Source organism: Phalacrocorax carbo, chromosome 1 (assembly GCF_963921805.1).
Source record: "Phalacrocorax carbo chromosome 1, bPhaCar2.1, whole genome shotgun sequence".
Classification (NCBI taxonomy): domain Eukaryota; kingdom Metazoa; phylum Chordata; class Aves; order Suliformes; family Phalacrocoracidae; genus Phalacrocorax; species Phalacrocorax carbo.
This window is the reverse complement of record NC_087513.1, coordinates 37,920,818-37,944,531: the sequence shown is the minus strand read 5'-3', so window position 1 is coordinate 37,944,531 and position 23,714 is coordinate 37,920,818. Positions and strand designations below refer to the sequence as shown.

At 41.9% G+C, this 23,714-nt stretch overlaps 1 protein-coding gene across 6 annotated transcripts in view; it reads right to left on the bottom strand.

Annotated features, from left to right (window-relative positions):
* Positions 1-23,714, bottom strand: part of TBC1D30 (TBC1 domain family member 30) — a 58,260-nt gene that overhangs the window by 13,992 nt on the left and 20,554 nt on the right. For 3 of the 6 annotated variants that reach the window (XM_064448727.1, XM_064448717.1, XM_064448765.1), the window contains 7 exons: positions 17,737-18,042; positions 11,952-12,013; positions 11,491-11,556; positions 8,173-8,298; positions 6,899-7,084; positions 3,936-4,104; positions 2,276-2,444 (listed from right to left, as the gene is read on the bottom strand). In XM_064448727.1, the coding sequence (XP_064304797.1) occupies positions 2,276-2,444; positions 3,936-4,104; positions 6,899-7,084; positions 8,173-8,298; positions 11,491-11,556; positions 11,952-12,013; positions 17,737-18,042 (1,084 nt within the window). The remainder of the gene's footprint in view (positions 1-2,275; positions 2,445-3,935; positions 4,105-6,898; positions 7,085-8,172; positions 8,299-11,490; positions 11,557-11,951; positions 12,014-17,736; positions 18,043-23,714) is intronic. The other 3 variants (XM_064448746.1, XM_064448755.1, XM_064448736.1) reach the window with 2 other exon arrangements.

The window sequence follows — 23,714 nt, the reverse complement described above, 5'->3', positions numbered from 1 at the left end:
TTGGCGGTCTTTTTTGGGGGTGGTGGTGGTGGTGTTTTTTTCCCACGCTTTCTTTAGATTTCTGAAAACACAGATTGATTGGCCCACAGGGTGTCAGCTAGAGGAAGATAAACACAAGTAATATGCTTTTGTGAGTTGCTGTTCTACATACATTAGGGTCAGCTGCTAAACATCCTCTCCCATCAAGTGGAAAATTTGTTTTACTTCTACCCCAGACAAGTGCATTGCTGGCTACATATTGTAGCCTCCCCTGTAAAATACAGCTGCTGGAATGATCAAAAAAGTACATGGCTTTTTTTCTTAAGGATTAGAAGAGGAAGCTTCCGTTGATCTTCACTGTCTACCAAGAACCACCATTGAACTGTGAAACCCCTACTGAAATATTCATCATTCTTTTAGCTAAACTGTGTTAAGTAGTAAAAAAAAAGTGTAGAAACAGTGGGTATATAGCCAATTATCACACACTTACTTCTTACTTTCCCTGCTATCAGTCTCTCACGACCTCCACATACTGCTTTCTCTACTGCACCTATTTTTAACCTCCCCATTCCTACAGTCTCCCTCAAAACAGAAGTATGATTGAACTGCCCACATTTTAGGAAAAGCACTTCTCACCCCATTTTCATGCATAGAAAGATATTCTTGAGAAGTATGAAGATCGTAAGACTATAATCACTGTTTCAGGTCCCAGGTCTTTAAATCCCTCCATTCTATTTCTAGCGAAGAGGAACAAAATCACAATCTTTGCTGGGAAAAGACATAGTGCCTGATCTTTTACTTCCTCATCTCATTTGATATCATTAATGACAAGCTTACTGAATTTCAATTCTTGTTCAGTTTTAGTGGCTCATTGTCTTCTGGATCTCTAGTTATCACACCAGTGTCCCTTTCTGTCAATTGCCCCAAATCTGCCAGACTTTCTCCCATTCCCCACAAACAATAGTTGCAAGCTGTGCAGTGTGATCAGCTTACCATTTTGGACATATTCTTAGAGATTTCTTCATTCTGTTCATTCTATTTTTTTATAAAACACATTTCATTTTTGCTTTAAGTTTTACAGTAAAACTTTCCAAGCAGTGACTTTCTTTTTTATCATGTTATGAGTTGGAACATTTTTAATTACAGCTATTAAGTGCACAGAGACCCACTGCAATAGGACCTTTTATCCAAAGGTATGGTACAAAGCAATAAAGCGCAATGGGACCACATATAGCTTAATCCTAATATAAATGATTCATGGAAGCTTCATTCATGAACTGAACAAATAAAGCTCTTAGCAAATTATTATTCTAATTTTTATTCTTCAGATTAAAAATTAAATATACTAAACAGTCTCTTACAATGCTATTGGCCTGCAGTGCTAATTTTTGCAGAAAGAAAAAAAAAGAAATTAAAACTTTCAAGGACAGAGCTGAACATAAATCCCAGTGATTGAATCTCAGGCAAAAAAAGGAAGGTGAGTGTTGATAGGCATCACAAGAAAAATTTGATGCAGCTGCTGATGCCAGCTGAACTAACATCTGCTGGACCTGTCAGAGCTCACACCTCCCACTGAAGTCAGTGAGAAAACTGATTTCTCCAGGAGCGCTGTACTCTCTTTGGAATGCAAATATTTGCTGTGACAACAGAGGAGTTTAGAACTAACCACCTCTTGCGTTTTGTCCTATATGGTGAGTTTCCAAGGCCATAAAGGACTATAATAGAAGCTTGGCTAGAATGTACTTAAAAGCAGAGAAATCCAGGAAAATTTGTTTGCAGGCCTTAAAAGAAGAAAAATGTGTAACACTAAATCATTCTCTTAGTAACACTGAACTCTTTTCTTGGGTATAGCCAATGGGCTCAAATCCTTAAGTCTGCTCAAGTGAAAATAAGGGAGTTAACATCCCCAGCTTCAGGTACCTAACTAAATTAGCTAGTCAAGTCTCTCTGTATGTCTTTCCACAGAGTATTTACCAGCTCCCTCAGAGGTCTATGTTCTAGAAAGTCCAACCAACCTTTTAGCACAGCATGAAGACATTATACACTGATAAGGCAAACAACTGGAGACATTTCCTGCAGCAAGGGTCAATTAATCATCATGCCCATTCTGACACGATGTCAGAAGCACATGTTTTTGGGGAAGCCATAGAGGCAATTTGTGCAGCTTTTTCAAAGCAGAATCATTCTCCTGAAAGATTGCATCTTGTTTAGAACTGAGAACACGCTCTTCAGAACAACATATGTTACACATATTGCTTATACTGAAAAGAAGAATCAGATAAAAATGACCACTTACTCTCCTAACTTTGCCCAGATAGCCAAAGCTACTCTCAGTATAATTTCAGAGCCTTCGAAGAATACTGAATCCCAGATCTTCAGAACTGTATGATTAGGCAGGCAAGTGGCAAAGAGGGTCAGAAACCACTGCATTGTGAAGACATTTGTAAGTGGGGGTTCGTAGCCTCCTGGAAAAAAAAAAATTCTTAAAGTCATTGTAATTTACTCTTATTTTACAGGGAGTATAAACCGCATATTGAAATCCACCAGACACTCTAGTACCTCTGTGATTGCTCAAAACTTGCTTAGCCTGCAGCTGTCCAAAGATAAGCTGAGAAAGAGAGTGATGGCAAAATGCCATGCCTAGTCACCTTTCATTCTGCTGCACTGCAAAAAGCTCTAAGCAGCAGCATTGGTTTTGGACTGTAAACCTTGGAAAACACCCCCACAAATTTTTTTCTTATATCTGAAAGATTCTATTTCCCTCCCCAGAGCTATATGAGCTAAAAGCTTTTATTAAAAAACCAAACCAAAACAAAAACACTACCAAAAACACAAAACCCAAACCCATACCAAAAAAACCCTAAACCACTGCATTTCTTCAGAAACGAACAGAATAAGAGGTCTTTATCTGCATGAAGGTGAGAGTGACTGTCTCTGTAAAGCCTTATCTATTGTTTTTATCTCCTGATGCACTGCCAGCTTAGCATAAGCAACTGTAACACACTCCTCCAGTTTTCCTTTTGGCTTCTTAAGTTTCCAGCAAGATTTAGTATCTCAGCCTGAAACTCTGAAGTTTTACTTTCTTGTTAGGCTCAGAGAACACTTTGTGCATCCTAGTATAAACTGATGCACTGAAGATCATGACCATGGAGGCTGTTGCCTGCGAAACACTTTCAAACAAGAAATACTTCCTTGATACCTTTTCTTTGTTTTTATACAATTTGGGGACAGTCACAGTTTATCTACACGCAACATGGCAGATCTTTTATAAGATGGAACTCAGGGTGCATTTAGCTTCCAGACTGGAAAAAACCCCAACCAACCAACAACAAAAACCCCACCCTCCCCAAAACACTCCCAAATAAAAGATCCGTATCTTGTATTGAGGGGGAAAAAAAAAGTCTGGAGGCAATGCTATACCAGGAAAGAAAAAAAAAAACCACAGTGCAAAGCCAGTTTTCAGGTAGCAACCCAAAAAGTACTTCTGAGTTTTGCACTGGTGTATTGCTAAACATCCAGGTGAAGAAATACTAACCAGCCACCACTGGCTCTCACGTAACTCTTCCCAGAACAGCTATGTAAGGTAGCAACTACAAGGAGCAATAGCAGGACGGGTATCTTGTGCTAAAATAGGAAACAACCTTTTCAAGATAGCCATTGCATTAAGCTGTGTGTTACAGTGTTGTCACTCCACACATTTTATATCCTTGTCAACACAATTCTGTTTGCAGTTAGTGGTGGGACCAAATTATTTCCCCTTTGCTTTTTTCTGAGAGCACCACCTATTTATGTTAAAGCTATCAATAATGGAAACGACCATCTTTCATCTTAACAATTTAAAATATATATTCTAAGCAATAAACTCATGTAAACATTTAAAAGATTGTATTTTTAGACCAGTGCTCAGATGAAACAAAAGCAAAAAGGAATTTAATATCATTTTCCATTGAACCTACCTCCACTCTCTCTGTTAGCAGCTCTTTGCAGGGTGTCTAAGTGCTGGGACAGTTCAGGAAGCTTCATTCGTAAAAGATCTCGGAAAACAGCCATATCGACGGAAAGAGCGCGGAGATTATTGACAAAATAACTATCAGGAAGCACCTTATCAATTAGGTAAATCATGATCTGTGGGGAAAATGAAACGTAATCACATAGGACTTATGGAGGCAGTTATTTTGTAGGAATAACAGGAAAAAAAGGTATAGAATGGCTTGGAGCTAGTGGCAACACATGCCTCTGGTTTTCTGCCCATATAAATGGGGATATACTACCATTTTAAGCATCCACATGTACTCTAGGTATCCACAAGCAATCAAGGTGCAAAGGCCTCTTGACACTGTCCAGAATTTATGAACCATTAATGACTGAAATCAATGTCACAGTAAGCTATGCCCAAATTGGAAGCATTACTCAAACCAAAGGCAACTTTCAGCACTTCTGATGCTGTAGGTGTTTATGAGATTCTCCACGCTGTTGGAAAGTTCCACTGTCCCTTCTCTGGTTGTTAAGTGCCACGACTAGAAGACTGATCTTCCAAATCCTCTTTCTTCCCTCCTCCAAAATGCAAGATACTGTTCTTGAAAAACATTCTCCACACATTTTACTGTGATGTGTTACCATGTGCTGCACTTCATCTTGTCACTTTAAAAGGTGCTAAATTAAGCAGAATGAGACATTTTAAACAGACATCTGTTCCAAGTGAGATAGCCCAACTACATGGGTGGTAATGTACTAACTGGATACTGTCAAAGTTTTGAGAATGAACAAACGTAACAAAGAAATATGCAGAAGTTGATGTATATCATCAGCCCAATAGAAAATGCTGACCCTCACCTCAGGATCTTTTACAATCTCTATGGCCACTGTACAAACCATATCCAGAGAGCCTGCATGCGGCCATCCTGTCTGCTTCAAATCTCCATTACTACTTTGTTAAAATTTCAAACAAGCATCCTTATAATCTGTTTCATTCAGCCCCTTGTGCTTGGGAGGAGCAAGGCACCTTCCTACACAGGACACAACCCTCCTTCCAGTCCGTCTCTCTTCCTAAGATGACTGGAAAAATAGCTTTGTGGACACTGGACTTCCAAGAGCACCACCTTACATAATCTTAGTGCTTCCTTTTCTCTCCCAATTGCTTGGTCACCGCATACTACCACTTGCGCTTGCAAGATTTTGGTGTTGGGGGGGGGGGGGGGGGGGGGGCGGGGGGCAATAAGTCTTCTGTTCCATATTTTTAAGCATGTAGATCAGGAGTTGATACCGGCAAATCAGTAGCTTTTACATGTTTTAACAGGTTTTTTGTTTTATTTTGTTAAGCCTTAAGGATTGAAAAGAATAGGTGATCAAAACATGGCATACAAGGAAGCTGGAGTCTTCTTTTGCCAGATACTTTCCCTAGTCTTTGCTGAATATTGGGACACCTTATTGTCTTTTAAAAACATGCTTTATTTTGTTTGGAAATATTTCAGCCAATGGAAGAATAATTTAAGATAACGACATTAACTCACAACTATGCTATCTGTGTTTTCATTAATTTCTTATGACATAAGCCATAAATCCCTACCTTAAAGAAACCATTTTGTAAGGGCTATTGCTCCCTTCCCACTGTGTGGTGGGAGCAAGAAAACAAAGAAATCTCAGATATGTGACAGCACGGGAAAGAACAGAAATCTTTTTCCAACACTGAAGTCCATTCTATTTCACTGGCATGTGAATTGTTTTGAGAATGCTTTTTTGAAAAAGCAGCTTCACACATTTACCAGTTTGCAACAGATACTTTCTTCATTACATTTCTTTTTATTATTTGACTTTGTAATATTTTCCCCACAATAATGTGCACGATAAAACAGTTTTTATGTTTCAGTATCTGAGACTTTTATGCATACTTCGATAGCTTCCATACATGCAAGATGTTGTTCTATTGCTTACCATAACTTCAGTATGCTAATCTGGAGGTCTCTTAAGGGATTTAACCTGAGCATGCTTACCTTAATTAGTGAAAACTCAAGCATCCCTGGCTGGGCATTCACTGAAGCTACCATGTTGGGCCCTGCACTGTTAAAGCCCCACCATGTCTGGAGTACCAGCTGTTTCCCAGCCTTTGGGAGACACTTCCCAGACACAGAGCTTTTGTTTATAACATCCTTCCCAGAAATGGGACCTGACTGGTGAGCCCTGAGAATCCCCTTGCTCCCTTAACTCCTAGGCTCTGCAATAATATCCACACAGTTTCCCCATAGCTCCAATCTTGGGGGCAACTTTACGGGCAACAACAGCCTCTGCAGCTGTTCTGAAGTCACTCATCACTTGCTTTAGGCAGCACAGTGGCTACAACAACAAAACAGCTACATGCTAACTCCCAATTCCCCTTTTTCCGCCTGCCTGTTCCCTTTTTTTCTCCCCTTTCCCTTTTCCCTCTCTCTTCTGGGAATGTTCCAACCCTGCAAACTTCATGCACTAAGCCTGAAGAAGAAATTACTGTATTTCCCATTCTTATTTTTGCCAGGTGAGGCCCATTTTGGTGCTATGGTCCTTCAGTGCTTTACCTCCCCAGGGCAGTCTGGCACCATTCCATTGCCTCCTTAGCACAAGGAGCCCGACACCACTCACAGTAAAAGACAATCCAGATCTGGGGTTATGGAATGAGATATTCTAAAGTCAGTAGCAGTGTTCCCATTTGTTTTTATTATGGCCAAGCCCTCATTTGTTTCTGCTTGAAAAAAACTTTAGCAGTGATAACATCCAAGCTGTTCATTTTAGTTCAGACAGGATAACAAACAATCTGCAGATATCAACTGGTTAACTCCTTTGAGTACTGCTCTTTTAGGCTGTCTAGAATAAACCAGTACGTGAATTTTGTAAAGTTCACTAACTAAAGCCATCTTCAACACTGAAAAAAAAAAATAATTTTACTCACTTTCAGGGCATCTCCTTCATTGCCCTCCATTACTTCTAGAATAAGGGCAGCTAGTATGTTAAATCCTTGACAATAGCCAACAGATTTATTCCACCTGGCATAAGCCAGCAAAACGCGTTTTAGTACCACTCGATCTTGCTCTGCCTCCTGGCCACAGTAAGAACTGCAACCAGTTCGGTGAAGGTCCTTTAAAGAAAAAAAGGAAAAAAAAAAGACAAGAACAGACAGAAAAGACATCTTCCTTGCCCCAGTACCTACTACCAAAGCTGATGACAACGTTTCTTTTTTTAATCTGTAAACCTTTAGCTTACTGTAAAGAAATAGGTTCAGCAAGCTCTTAAGTAAACAAGTTACCTAAAAGATGTTCATATGAAGTTGCCACAGAATATATTAACAAATATGTAGGTTTCAAAGAGGCAAGACATTAACAGCTGCTTAACTGAACAAAAAAGAGTGACTGTTTTTACTGAACAATAAAAGAATTATTACACCACTAAGTTTTCAAAACATAAAAACCTAGAAACAGTGCCATTGAGATTTAAGCGATTTATAAGTGAAAGGCAAAACATGTAATACAAAGTTTAATATTTCATAAGTAATAACTTATTTTGTAAGTATTATCTATAAGCTTCATAAGTAATACCTATAACCAAGTACAGATGACAACTGTAATAATCAGGGAAACAAAGTATTTTGCTCTGCGTACTCTAATTAAGGTGACCATAGAACACAATCTCTCCTAAATAGAAAAATACCACCTAAATAGGCAAACAGACTAATATTTAAATCACCACAGCAATACTAATCCATTAAGCTCTTCTCTAAAACTGCCCACTGCTTTAAATAGTAAACATTAATTAGCTGAGAAACAAAGATGTTTCACTCCTGAAAAATAACTGAAAAATGTTCAATTTCTATAAAACATACATTTTAATCCCAGCAAACATTTGTGTTTATTTATAGAAGAGGGAAAAATCCTACTTATATTCCTTTGTCTCCATTAAACTCCAGTATTTCTTTTAAAATAAAGAAGTAGAAATCGAAAAAAAAATTTAAGAAAATCAGTAATAACATTTTTTCCCAGCTAACACTAACAAACCAGTGCAAAAGGAGGACAAAAGAAGCCAAAGAAATAATTCTGGTGAGCCAAAGGGCTTAAGATGTAAATTTTGCCAAAGCAGCTGCAGAGAACAAAATAAATCCAAATTCCATTTATTTAAAAAAAAAAATTCAACTTTTCATTACAAAATTAAAATAACAAATTAGCTGGCTACCTTTACTATCTGGATGCCCATAGAGTCATCATCAGGATTACTTCTTTCATTGAACGTGAAACGCATGGTTTTATCCCAGTCAATGGCTATACTGTGTAAGTACTGATCAGCTAAGGTCAGCCAAACCTAGAAATACACAGAACAAGTCAACAAAATTAATTATTTCGCAGATAAAATATGAGCAGTTTTGATATATACCATTAGATGAACCTCACCAGCTTCACCCATATATGATCTGCTGTTAGATGTAAAATATGCGGAAGAAGACTATATCTAAAACGATTTTTGCACAATTAAAGTAATACCTTGCTCCCTAAAACAGACAGGAAGGAAACCGCATTAAGCGTCCAGATCTGTGAACTGCTTCCAAAGATGCAAGTCCATTGTCAGAAACTGAATCCACAGAGGCCTTCCAAGATGGAAGCACGCCCTCCTGCAAGGACCCTCCTTGTCAGTTCAGCCCTTCTAACCTCATAACCAGCAAGGAATTTTATTAAAAGGTAACACTGCTGCAGGCTTTCCTCAAACTCAACCATGGGTTGACCTCCTGGAAACCCCACAAAAGAAATCGAGCAGTGCTTCTCTTTACCAGAGGTCTCTTCTGATCAACTCCGCAGAAGAAATAATGTCTAGTATTAACAATTTAGGATTGATCTGAAAGTATCACCTGGATCAGAGTAACTTAGTCTTACAAGAGGGCTTTCTGAACTATTGGTGCTAAAGGGTGTTCATAAAACAAACATTTTTACTATTTTTAAAGCCTAATAATTACTAGAACAGATTTATGCACATGTATCTCAGACAAAGCCTCACCTTTATTAAACATTTGAAAAGTTTCTGAACCATGAAAGACACATGACAGATCATACAATGACAACAAGTAACAGTAAAGGAATTCTTTCTCTTCAGGAAACTGAAAGAAATCATGAAAGCAAATTGGTCGAGTTTTATATCAGCCATTAACTCACTCAAGTGAGAAAAGCAATTCAGACACTTCCCACAGATTTAAACACTTAGATAGCTGCATGATGAAGGAATTTATAGACAGCTCCCAGAATCTCATGTTTTCTGCATTTAAATGTCCCTTCCCACACTTTTGCAAAGGCACCCATGTGAAAGAACACCACTGTTCTGCCTCCCAGCAGCCTTTGGCACTGCTGACATCCTACTGATGTTGTTTGACTGGATTCTTTATCTCTGCCAGCCCCAGAAAACAAATGTCACATGCCACAGCAATAATGCAGATGTCACCCTGCTCCTTCTACAGCCAGCAAGGAAAGCTATCAACATGCTGTCAACACAAAATACCTCCTTTATTTCCGTATCTATCTCAAAATCATTTGGAAACTAGGGAATGGCAGTGCAAAGACCACATCCCTTTTCTTAACTCTACTTCTTTGGTTAGCATCATGTGGTCATATGTGAGCAAACACAGAGAGCTGGGCAGAATGAGACAGAAAAGAAATAGATCTGAGTTGAATGATGCGGCAGGGCATACATACCCTCAGCAAGTCTGCTGATGACACAAGGCTGGGAGGAGTGGCTGACAAGCCCAAGGGCACCTTGGCAAGCTGGAGAAATGGGCTGACAAGAACCTCATGAAGTTCAACAAGGAGAAGCACAAAGCCCTGCACCTGGGGAGGAACAACCCCACGCACCAGTATATGCTGGGGGCTGACCAGCTGGAAAGCAGCTTTGCAAAGGAGCTGATGGTCCTGGTAGGCACCAAGCTGACCATGAGGCAGCAATGTGCCCTTGTGGCAAAGACGACCAACAGCCTCCTGGGATACATCAGGCAGAGAGTTGCCAGCAGGTCCAGGGAGGTGATCCTTCCCCTCTGCTCAGCCCTGGTGAGACACACCTGGGGTGCTGGGTCCAGTCCTGGGCTCCCCAGTGCAGGAGACACATGGACATACTGCAGCAGCTCCAGCAAAGAGCCACCAAGATGATTATGGACTTGGGACACCTGACACACAGAGGGTAAGAGAGCTGGGGCTGTTCAGCCTGGAGAAGAGAAGGCTCAGGTGGGATCTTACCAACTTATATAAATACCTGAAGGGAAAGTACAAAGAAGGAGCCAGGCTCTTCTCAATGGTGCCCAGTGACAGGACCAGAGACAATGGGCACAAATCAAAACAGAGGAGGTTCCATCCAAACATCAGGAAACACTTTTTTACTGTAAGGGTGACAGAGCACTGGCACAGATGGCGCAGAGAGGTTTTGCAGTCTCCTTCCTTCCATGGAGATATTAAAAAGCTATCTGGATGCAGTCCTGTGCACCCACTCAAGCAAGGGAGTTGGACCAGATGATCTCCAGAGGTCTCTTCCAACCTCAATCCTTTTGTGATTCTGTGACCTTTGCCACTCATGTACCACAGAAAAGTGTCTGAGAGACTAAGAACATTTCAGGAAAGAAAAAAGGCTATTAAATGAATATAATAATTCACTGGAATTGTAGATTAAAATCAAAATCATGGTGGTGTGAGGAAAACAATACCACTGTAAGTCTTACATCTCCTTTCCCTCTGATTTGTGAAGAGGAACAGTTCGGTTTGGCAAGATAGCAAAAAGAAAACAGGAAACGAAAAGTAGTCTGATGCATCAGAAATATATGGAACGACATATATTTTTAAAGCTTTATAAAATACTTTCTTAATTAAAATTCCATTTTTAAAGCTGAGATTGTGTGACTCAGTTGTATAGAAAAGATGAGTTGACGTGCCTTTTTTTAGGCTAGGGAACTTCAAAAGTTGTTGAAGAAAGCAGTAAAGTAAGTTTAGCAAAATCCCACTGGACCCTTTCCTACAACACTAACTCAGTGCAATTTGCCATTAATGGTGCACTCTACCATTCTACATCACTCCTGACTCCAAACTTCCCTAATTTAAGCAATCTGCCTTTCCCTCACCAAATGTTTCTGTAAGTATTCTTGTCAGCACTAGCATCTATCAACTTCACCTTCCTAAGTATGACAGCCTACACTGGAGATTTGCTCTCCTTTCAGCTGATCTTCAGCTGCGGGGGCAGCTTCACCAATGCAATTCCTGAAGACTGATGGAACGAAGCAATAACATGTGCACCAGAATAAGTTACCTAAGCCTCAAGCAGAAAGAGCCCGACTATTGAAAACACCATCTTTACTTGCCTCCTCAGCCTCTCCAGCTGCCCTGTGAGGTTATCACTGAGGAATGTAAACTTAATACAACTTAAACTTCAAACTTCCAAATATTTGTTAAAAATCAGTGATAACATTGACATCACTCAACTCCTGAGAAACCCACAGGCAATATGTCCCACAAAGCGTACAGGTCTACCTACCTTTCTCCGCCATTCTTTCGGTATGCCTGTTGGCAATCTGGCCACTGCCTTGAGTGCATCATGCCACTAAAAGCAAAAGCATCCAAAAATGTACGAAATCCACCATTACTTTGATGTAACAGTATAGCAACATTTACAACATTGCAGACATGCACATTCATTTGATTTTACTGCACACATTTCAGAGTTCAACTGCTTAATCCTCTCACAGGGAAAATATAGATTAATTACTTAATCAGATAACAGAAATATAATATTCTAGGACACAAAGATTTATGAGAGATCTGAGTAAACAATTAAAGCCTTTTGCATTTTCCAAATACTAATGGAACAGCTCCTGATGCAATTGCAAATTATATGTTGACATTATGATGACAGACGCACTTTTGAACTAGGGCAAGTACCTTGATTGAAGAGAACCCAGTCCTTCATGAACTCAAGAGAAAAAATAATTAAATTACCTGCTGAAAACCATTTTGACCTAAAGATGGTTCAAGAGTGAATTTCAATTTCGTATCAACCCCTAGAAGCAAAAAGGAAAAAAAAAAAGTCATGGCCACTATTTTCATTTAGCTCAGAAGGGAACACGCCCACAATTCAAGTAAGAACACAAGATTTTAGCTACATGTTTCAACTACGTTTCAACCTGTTTCTGTGAATTCTTGTCTTCACAGTGGATTCAAGGAACACGTTAAGAAGTACACGGACAAAATGTTTTAAAAGGCAGTAATACCTTCTTTACCCCAATAATGTATTACAGCATAACTCACTTCACTAAAAGTCATGTCTTTCGCTATTCTACAAAACCATATTTCTACACTGCAAACTATCACATGCATCCACAGAAAAAAACAGAGAGAGACAAAGAGTTTCTTTCCATTTATTTCAACTTCTTGACACTAAATCAAAACTAATTTCTAAGTTTGGGGTGCTAAAATTATTTCATTGCTCAGAATATCCATTTTTTATAATTCCTCAGAACAAAGCACATTTGGTCAGCATTCTGAGTTAAGTTTAGATTTTATTTTGGCCATACGAGCAAATTATTTTAATTTGTTATAAAGCATGCCTGCTAACAGTCTGTAAAATGCAATATTACATAAAATACTAGGGTCTCACGTTTGGCCTAGCCTGGATCCTGATTGCAGCACTGGAGTTTGCCATAACAGGAAGAACAGTAACACTTTTATTTGCTTTATGTCCCACATTTTGCATGTACAATTCTTTGGTCCTTCAAATGCCGCTGTCCGGAGCTCAGGTGCTGAACACGCCTCGCCTCGCTTCCCCTCCCCTCCCTCAAGACTTCCAGCATAAAGAGTAAAGCGTTTCTTTATTTTTCCTCCACCATTTAATACGATGTGTTGCTCCATATTTAAAATTATGCATTTTAATATATATTTAATCACCATATTTATTTTAAGAAGAAAAAAAACACCAACAGATTTTAATCCTGCAAGATTGTAAGTATATAAAACCCGTGCTAATCAACTCTCCAGTAATACTCAGTGCTTTGGAAGACTAAGCCTGCGAGTCTGACAGAAACCCATACTGTAGTGGCATTTGCTAGTTATGGAATGTAAAATGCCTTTCAGCATTTGCATACTGAAGAGGTGATAAGTAATTTTAAAACCTCACTGCTTGATAAACACATGTTTAAAGACAAAACCTTCCCCTTCAAGGCTTTTTTTTTTTTTTTCCTTTGGCAGGGGAGAGGGATTAGAAAGAAAGAAAATTCACACAAAAAAAACCCCAGCATTGTTTAGAATTTTAGCATTTTAGAATTGCATCACTGAAATGTGGGGATTGGTGCTTTTATTTCCCTGCTTCGGATTTAAAAGACATGCTTGGCAGATCTAGAAAAATAAAAGCTTTAAACTCTAATAGAAATATCTTGAAAAACATTAAAGGATTAACAGTTATTCCTGGAAGTAACTGTTTATTAGTATTCTTCCCCATAACTCCACGGCACTCAGCAGGGACTCCTAACAGATAAATCTTTTCATAATAATTCAAAGCAATGTAACAATGCCAGTAACTGACTGAGATGAAATCGTATCACGTTTGCTATAAATGCAAAAAGTGAGACTCATTCCCAAGCAATCTAGTGGTAAGTGCTGGAAAACCCTAATACATACAAAAAGATACCATGACCAAGAACTCCTTTTGTTAAGGTAATAGATGTTGACATGTTATCTAACACTGCCTTGTGGCAAAGAAGCAATAGCCTTCCAAAATAATCATGTATTAATTTCCAACTCAGCAGCTAAATATTAAATCACATCACAATTTTGTAAGACTTAGATCCCAGTAACAACTTCACTCTTTGTCTTTTAAATTTCATAAGAAAGATGCAAGCAGAGACAGACAAATCTGCAAAAGATCAGGCACAATAAGATATAACCTCAGAACAAGGTAAAACGTATCTGTCATTTACATGAATATCAAGACCATGGAGCTCACATAGCTGTCTTGATTAAATGAGACTGAAATGAGACCCTTCAATCTCCATCTACAAAAGTTTATTAAATCATGGCAGACAATTAAGACAGGTGTGAAAATTACTAGAAACGAGGATAACATCGTGTGGTAACACCAGACTACATGGCACACACTCTTCAGTATGGTGAGGAACCTCTCAGTCAGGCCATGCCCTGTAACCTCTAGAAGAAGCCACGGAATCTGCATCCCCTTATTTGTTCCCAGTTAGAAATGGTCCCAAAAACAAATTATGTGATGGTTTTGTAACAGTGGAGGGGAAGAGCCATTGGGAGTGAGCCACAGACCATACAGGAATGGTTCCTCATTCCTATCTATTTTAAAGAATTTACCTTTCCCAAGGGAAAAAAAAATTACAACCTTGTTCAATAAAAATATAGCAATTAAGCAAGGGAAAAAAAGAAGCTGCAACATGAGCAGTACGGACAGAGCAAGGAAGGTTATACCCACCAAGGAACTTCCCGGGGCACCTGCAGGAAGGCAACCAGCAAGCTAGGAGCAGCACCCCATTGCCTGTTACTTATTTCTGGCACAAGAACCATCTTGCTACGTGCAGTTTCTACACTCTTCACTGAATTAATCTTTGGACTTTAGAGCTTCAAGGGAATTAATGCCTATCCCCATTCCAAACTCTCTTGGTTTCCCAAACCCTCCTCCATTGTTCCCCTTTTCCTAATAAATACCACTTTTTAAACTTTTTTTTCCTTTTCACTCAGTCCTGCCATTTTCATCCTGACCCCTTTTGCTTATATTACCACCAGCCTTTCCCCAGGGCCTCCTTCCACAATCCATCTTTTCTCCCTTACACTTCCATTGTCTACTACACCTTACCAGCAACTCCCTTTAATTCCGCATTCAGTTGTTGTCTCCCGACAAACTAACTTAGATTCCCTGATACCTTCTTCCCCCCCTCAGTACCCCACACCTATCCAACCCTACCACAGACCTTCTGCACCCATTTTCACTGGATTTTCCCCTTTTTGCTACTCCTCCATCTCTGGGTCACGTAGTACCTCTCGGTTACATAAACACAGAAAAGACCCCTTGGGGCCTTATGGGAACTTTTTTTCCCAGCTCCTCTGCATGGACAGCCTGGCAGAAATGCACCATACACACAGCAATAGTTCTGGCTCTCGGGGACTGTAAGCGCTGTCAGTACAACTCAGCCCTTTTACATCAAGCCAGCCAGGCTATAGTGTCACTTGACATATTAAGTATCACCTCCAGTTCATACACTTTCAACTGATGCTTCATACCTTAAAAATACGTTAACTCATGTAAGCAGGAATGTGTTGGGAACACATATGAATTATCAGCTCCACAAACACAAGCACACGCAACAGTACATATGTTTGGCACCAGTCAAATTTCTGAAGGGTAGGAGAATGCCAAAATAAGGCCTGCTCAATGCTCTTGCAATGAGGTCACCAGAAACCACTGCAGAAAAGCTATTTCAAAAAGAAAAGGAAAAAAAAAAAAAAAAAGACAAAAACCCACAAACCGTAGTCCTGTTAGCTTTTCCACATAAAATACACGACAACTCCTGACAACAAAAAGGCTGTAAGAGGGAAGAATATACCCCTAGGATTCCCAAACCAAAGCAGTCTTCTACTGCGTGACCAAAATGTAGCACAGGACCATGTAAGGAGCCACAAGAGGGGAGAAAAATGTTGTGGTCAGCCAAGTACCTGCGTGAACAAATCAAATCCCCGCTCCTCAGCAGCATTAAACAAAAGGACAGGACGAATTCTGGGAATTTTTCAGAAATACTAAACCAGAAAAAGCACAGGAAGATGATCTTTTCTGATGCATGTACATGAGCCATGGCTTGAAACTTAAAAAGCACATCACTCTAAATTCTTGGCTGTACTTAAAAGCAGCTGTTGAAACCTCTCCCATGGAAAACCACTAAATATTTTATCAAAAACAAATGAGGAAAAAAAGGCCTAAAGCAGCTTCATGTGCAGTGGGAGTCCAAACTTGGGGAAAAAAACCAGCAACATAAACTACCACCTTATTGTCGCTTGTGGTTTCAGGAAGATTCTTAGCCTTGCCCTCTCATTTATCTCTAAATATAGGGTTTCATTTGCAAAATGAGAAATAAAAGTAACATTCCGAGTAGCTCTACATGAAATCACTTTTGTCGGGAGCCAGAGCTCACTGGGATGTATCAAAGCACATCTAAAATCTGCTGTCTACAGAAACTTTAATACAAACAGACAGCTGATACCGACACCAAGAAAATCTGAAAGAAACTTTATTCAGCTTATTTTTCAAGGGCTTACTAGGTTCCCTGTCTCCATCACTCTATGAAAGCCTACATCATGAATGACGCTACTGTATTTATTTACATATGAACAACATGCAAACCCCAACTGGTGGCATCTCCTAGCTTTAAGACTATGGCATTCATGGTTACACCTCCGACTGTCTCCCCTGGTCTTTGTGGGAGCGTAAGTAAAAGAATGTCATTATCCATATAACATCATTACCTTGGATATTAGAATACTACTGTAGGAGCAGGGGTCTGTGAGAATTACGAGTCAGGAAATCTCCTTGATAACAGCAACCCCATAAACCTATACCAGAATATATCTGAGACCTTATTAATAATAGCATCCAAAACCTATCTCAAACACAGAAGCAGTCTGCATTGTGTGCTTGATGCACACATGCTAGCACAATAGGAAATGGAATCTTACGTATTCCTATGCACCGCTGTGTGTTTCAGTAGACCTCAGGCTTGCATATTTCATAAACGCCCAGGATTAGGCAACAGATCGACAACATTTTAGCTACAAGTAACAGCTCTAACACTGTAAACTGAATTTAAGTTTCCAATATTTAATTTTTTTAAAAATCCTAAATTTTTATGACAGGCAACTAGAATCTAGCACTCATGATGACCCATCAGTGTTGCTGAGAGCCTGCTTCCCTGGAGCGAGCACCCGTTGTTGGCTGACCACCTGCTCCTTAAAAGACTTCGGTACTGAAGCAGGATCTAGGAAAAAACAGCCGCAGAGCCGATGCCTTCCCCCTTCGGAAAGGCAGGGCTGCGAATTTAGACAACACCCTACCGCAGACAAAGGCTGGGCGGGAGGAGGGGGCTCCGGCAAGCCAAGAGCGAGCAGGTTTAGCGGGAACGGGCTGGGCTAGGCGAGGCTGTGGGGAGGCGGCCGGGCCCCGGCGGTGCCGCGGCCGGCTGCGGGGGGGGGAGAGGGACGGGGCAGGAGGCACCGGGCACGGCCACACGGCACAGAAGCGCTGCGAGGCGGCGGCGGCAGGCGAGAGGAGCGGGGAGACAAGCCGGGACCCGCCAGGCACGGACGACAGGAGCCCCCCCGGAGGAAAGGGGCAGCGCGCTGCCTCCCCACCAGGCCTGGCTCCCCCGCGGAGCTGCCTCTGCCCACTCCCCGGCCCGGGGTGACCTCGCCGGCCCTGCTCCCCGCCGCCCCGCTCCGCACACCCCCACCCCCACCGCGCCTCAGGCCGCGGCGCCTCACGCAGCCCGGGCCCCACCGAGGCTGCCCGCGCCGTAGCCCACAAGGCGCGGCCATTTGCCTCGGGCCGCGGCCGCCCGCCGCTGCCACCGGGGCGCAGCCCCCCGCGTCCCTCCTCCCGCCTACCCGCGGCCCTCATGGCCCTCCGGCCGCGTCCTCCGAGCCGAGCGGCTCCGGCCGCTCCCCCGCCCCGCTCCCCGCTAAGCCGCTTACGGGGCTGCAGCCGCCGCCCGGGGGGGGAGCGGGTTACCTGGCTCCAAGGTGCAGAGCAGGCGCGGCGCCGTCCGGGAGATGCAGCTGCGCTTCTTGAGGACGTTGCTGAGGATGGTGCCCACGCCGCCGCCGCCACCCCCCGAGCTCTGCCGCTTCAGGCATCGCCCCCCGCGTCTGAGCGAGCTCGTCAGTTTGTCCTGCCGCATGGCAGCCCCGGCCCGCCGCCCCGCCGGGGCCTCGCTGCCAGCCGTAGCCGAAGGGTGGCCCTCAGGGCGGCGGGGCGGGGGGCATGGCCGGGCCGGGCGGGTTGGGGGCCCCGGCTCTCCTCCCGGCGAGCGGGGATCTGCAGTGCAGAGACGGCAAAGGCGAAGTGCGGGAGAGAAGAGGGAGGACGAGGAGAGGAGAAAGGGAGGGAAAAAAAAAAAAAAAAGGAGAGGAGAGGGGAAAAAAAAAAAAAAAAAAAAAAGAGGAGTTGCTCCCGCCCACAACCCTAGCATCACTGCCTGACTAAACCAGCAGCCTCTCCTCCTCCAGCACCGCCCGGGATGCAGCAGGCGAAGGGGAGCAGCAGCAGCAGCTCCGGTTGGCCACCAAGGGAGCGCAGGCGGCCGCGGTGGGGCCCGGCGGTGGCGGGGGGCTGCCGGCCACCTGCACGCGGGTCGCCCAGCACGTGCCATGCTGACACCTCTCGCTTGACGCCTTTTAATGGGTGCAATACTGAAGTTTCTGCCGAGAATGAAGTGAGCTAAACATCCAGCAAAGAGACTTCTCACGTGGGATTCTGGCCTACAGCTGGACGTGGGTAGATAGTCCTGCTGCCCCGGTCAAAAAGCTGTCCTGGGAAGCAGTCCCGCAAGTGCCACCAGACCATGGAGCAAGGGGAGAGCAATGGATGTAACAGCATCCCAATGCTGCGGTGGGCTGGGGTCAGGTCCTGCGGCCAGGGCTGCTCAGGGACGGCCCCAGCAGCAGCAAGAGCAAGCGGGCTGCAGAGTTTCTGTTTTTCCAGCACAGAGACTTCAAACATACTCAACTAAAATAACAGCCTTTTCTATGAATCTAAATTGCAACTGCACTTACCACTAATGACGTGCCATGCACTAAATAGTTAAAAGAAGCAATTCAACAGCGTTTTATTAGATGCATTTTCCAGTGCCATTTGACCTAACAGCATCTTAAAAGGGTTTGATAGAGAATTTCAGACTAGTGGTTTGACTGACAAGAAGGAAAAGTATTTGAAATAATGATAGCTTTTACGATCTAAGCCACTCAGCATTTCTTTGGAAGGAGAGCAGATTTATCACACCACATTAGTCAGGCTCACAGACCAAGCTACCAGAAGCCTGAGTCTACCTGCCAACATCCGTAGCTTTGAAACAGTAATTTGCTCCTTCATTAAAAAGATGTTTTTCTCAGCCACATTACAGAGAGGAGAAAACTGGCAACAGATAAGGAGCGAAGCCAATTATATAAAAGATACACAATATAAAACACAGAAGCAAGCCTTTTAAGATCAGTTACAGCTATCTTTAAAATTTACTGTGAAGTTTTCAAAGAAGCGTGATTTTGATCATGCCTCTTTAAATATCTGGTTTGGTTTTGGATAAAAGTCACTACATTTCAGCTGCTAGCTTGCATTCTGAATAGATAATTAAGTCTGTGTGTCGGTGGTTCTTTTTTTAACAAAGGTGACACTTCTCTGCTGATGTAGATGATGCAAATCACTTTATTTCAGTGCCAGCTGGAGATGATGATTTAGTGGTTAAAGCATCAAATTCAAAATGAATTAATCTCCCTAGATGTACAGATTGTACCAATGGGACTGTAACAGAAACATTTAAATACAGAAATAACCATGTAATCTTTCTAATATTATTTTCCTTTTCCTTGAGAGCCATGTGCAAATAGCACCACATTGTTCTTGGATCATTTCAAGACTGGCTAACCCAACACCATGTGCCATTGCCCGAAGTCTCAGGAGCCATAGCCGAAGTTTCAGGAACCACTCATTATCCATACAGTGAAAATCAGCCATCCCACGAAACTGAAGATAACCTTACATTACCTTCGATTTTTAAACAATTACAAATGAGTTCTAAAAAACAACAAAAAATACATCAGTATTTAACTGATGAGGATAACCAGCTCTCCAAGTGAGAATTCCGTGTCCTCATTTACTGCTGTTTCTCCTACTTGTCACCTTGTCACTTTATAAGAAAACTGGGAGCAATAAGGACAATCATTCTGTTACTTGGGACATGGCCACTTCTAAGGACCAGCATACCATTAAGGAGCTTTCCCCAAATCCTGGCCAATTAATGCAACATTACTCTTAAAAAAAAGGCAAAAAATGAACTTCAGGAGACAAAATGAAGAAGCCGAGCCATACAAATGGGTTCGATGACTCACTGGATCATTAGCACAAATGGATTTTTGGAGACACAAATAAGCCTCCCATTAAGCATACATATACATATCTTAAGGGCAAAGGCCTAGCTTCTAGAGAAGTAGATGGCATTGGGTGTTAAATCACTGATCAGGCAAAGCCTCTAATTTGTCTGTGGCAAGACATGTTCTGGACTCTCTGGACTTGCAGACATCTAAGCATGACACTGCATGTTAGCAGCTTGTATAAATTTCCCATATTCACCACTGTTAGCTCTAAGTAGTCTTCAATGACAGGGACATTTCAGACAAATCACCATAGTTCCAAGTTGGTGAAAACACAAAAAATTTTAACTCAAAGTGTTACCAGCCATCATCAATCTAGTTTGATCACCAGTGAAGAGAGGTCTGGCCACGTCCATAAGTCCGTGCCTGCGATTTCTGACAAGACAGAGGATGCTCAGAAAGGATTTGGGGAGGAGGGGAATCAAAGTATTTTGGCTAGCCCAGATATTTCTACTCCAGATATTTTGTAATAATCAGCCTGAGACTTTGTTTTTCCCACCTGTAGTTCATTTACTCTGTCCCCCACAACAGAGTTACTTTCTGAAAAACCCTACCAGCCTCATTTGGTATTTCTCTACAGTCACCACCACCTGCTAACCATGCCTTTTTAAGTCCAGAGCATACTTCATAAGAAATTCTAGTTCACACGTGTAACTTGCTCAGTTGTTACAATCTGCCTTATGGTGATCGGTCCTATGATCACTGCCAGGTTTTGACATAGGGAAACAAACTCCATTTACCTTAAACCTCCCCGTTCATCAGCCCGATTCTCTTTTGTCTGCACTGGGACAATGAGGTAAAAGACAGGCAACCAGAAAGGGAGAATGAGCATAAGCAGATGGAGCAGCAACAGGAACAGCAGCACAAACTGGGCCACAGACTGATCTCGCTTTTAAAGAAAAGGACATATTTGTTTGCATGGAGCTTTAACCACCCAATCCCAGGATTACTGGAAGGCACAGTTCACTGGTTCGCTTCTGAGGTGTGCAAAAACCACTGAATGTAGTCAAAAGACTAAAAATGTCAGGACATCTTCAGCTGGGTCACTGTACTTCATGAACTCCACGTCCTCCCCTTTATTTTACAGAAAAGTATATGGACCTCCTGTCATTCTGATTTGCATGACAACATCCCAGTGAAACGGTGAAAGTTGTGGGAGAAAGCTTGTTTGTAAAGCTTCTGGACACTTGTGTTGGCAAAAATACTTAAAGCAACACATACCCGTGAAAAAATATCTTGCAATAAATATTTTGTATGATAATACTGTAATATGTTTCATCCCAAAGCATTTTAGAAATTTCATTTAGGCAACATCACTACACCAGCTGCTGATATAGCAAATGTCATAAAGAAATATATATCAGTAGGATGAGGGGGGAAAAAATGTATTGCAACCACAAGGCAAAAACTATTCTATTGACCACATCATAGTGCCATTGTCTGCTGAATCCCAGAGTTCCGTATACTACCTTTAAGACCCCACAAAATGTAACCAGAAAACGTAAACCCATTACCACTTGGCTTCAAATACTTTACAGCAGTTAGCAAATCAAGAGATTTTAAATTTGTACCAACACATATTCTGATGCGCATTCTAGTTCCTCATGAGCTTCAAAAAGAGAAAAGATCTCACTTTTAAAACTGTAGTGTATAAGAGAAAAACATATGGAATGAAACATGTCCACTTTGGAAGGAAAAGATAAGGCAGTCTGAGATTCTCCCAGAGAGAAAAACTATTTTAAATACATTTAGCCCATTAAAGCATCTTCACCACTGGAGCTCAAAATTCCTGTCCTACCCAGTTCTATGTGTGTTCTATTATTAAAAACCTCTCTGCCAAAACCAGCCCCACTTCCTTCTGCTTGATCCTAAAAGCCTGAAAACAAACATGACCCACCTGGAGTTTCACGCTCCTCCAACGCACAAGATGGAGCCACCTCTGACAGCTTGAAAAGAGGCCTCTGGCTTGTTGGGTCCTTGACACTGAAGGGGCACAGGTGCTACAGGGGTGCTGCAGTGCGTGACTTCGAACATGAAAGCTCACAAGGTGGCACAGCCCAGCACTCCTCCCACCTCAGCCTACAAGTAGAGCATCCCGGCCGGCGTTGCCAGTACTGCTCTGCAGGCTCTGTTACTGACTCGCTACCTCAGACACTGCAGGTGAGCTCTGATCTACCAGCCAGCTGTAACTACTGTGTGGACCACCAAGCACAGAGCCTGTAGCACTGTTTCACATATCCACAGTTGCATGAGCAGATGACGAGGGAGTCTATGGGTAAGAGTGGACAGACCTTTGTTATACCGAAGGAAAAACGTGATTTTGGACTAACAGATTCAGTTCTGCCACCAAGCTTGCCTCCGCTCTCAAGCAAGTAGTCCAGGGTTGTCTTTACTGGAAAAGGGATGGTTCCCGAACCAATACAAAAATGAAGTTTTGCTACTGTATTTGTGCGTAGATGAAGTTCATTTTACACACTTCCAACAAGCAGGGCTCAGGAAAATGGTGCAGTATGTTGACACACCAAGCAAGTCTCATCAGCACAGCATGAATATTTAAAACTTGCATTACATTAGTCATCATTTGTATCACTTTGCACGTAAATGTCACAAAAGAGGTCAGGACCTCACTGTGTCCTATATTAGCTATGACAGACAAAAAGAGCAGAGCCAATCCTTGCCTACGAAGGTATTCACTGCAAATTTAAACTACACAATGGACAGGAAATAACATCTATGATTTTCAGAAACAGAGAGCCAAGATTTAAATGATTATTCTCAGGAAGCATGCAGCAGAGCTGGGAAACTAATCCAAACAAGCTCACTTCTAGTCCAATGTTTCCTCCTCTTCCTTTAGACTTCAGACACATAGCCTTCTTTCTTATTTCCTCCTTTAAAAAATGACACCACAGTAAGTACTCTGTAACAGAAACTTCTCTTGAAGGATGCCCTAAAACAGCCCGCTTGTTCTTGGAGGTTTTAAGACAGACAGAGGATCTGGGGATTTCTCTTACGAGAGAGTGCTCTCTGGCCATGGGGCTTTGTTTATAGTTAAGATGTCTGAAAGAGAATATTGCCTGCACATTGTTTAGCCATATCTATTGAGGACTGATCTAGATAACATCATTAAAATAGCACTGCTTGGTGTAGTGTGTAGATTAGTTTCCTGTTGAAAGATACAAGACTAACTCCTGTAAGAAGCTCACAACTGTATATACACTACATGATCCTTCAGCTTATCACAATCACAAGGGTTCATCTGGGAGAGAACTTCAGACTCAAGATTCTTCATTATGATCTTTAGGGTTTTCTTTTTTTTGTCATTCTCCCCCTTCTCTCCCATACACACTATCCACTCCTGCCTTCTGTACTTCACATGTACATACACTAGGACAGGACTGATGAGAAAAGAAAAGGTCTTTTCCGTAGAGCCAGGTCTCCTTGACCTCAACGTCACTTGCCCACAAATGTGTTGTAATTTACCTTTTGGGAGTGATGGACAGATAACCTAGTAAATGTATTTGCAAGTTGAATAATATTCATAATTGTATTGCTTATTGAAATTTT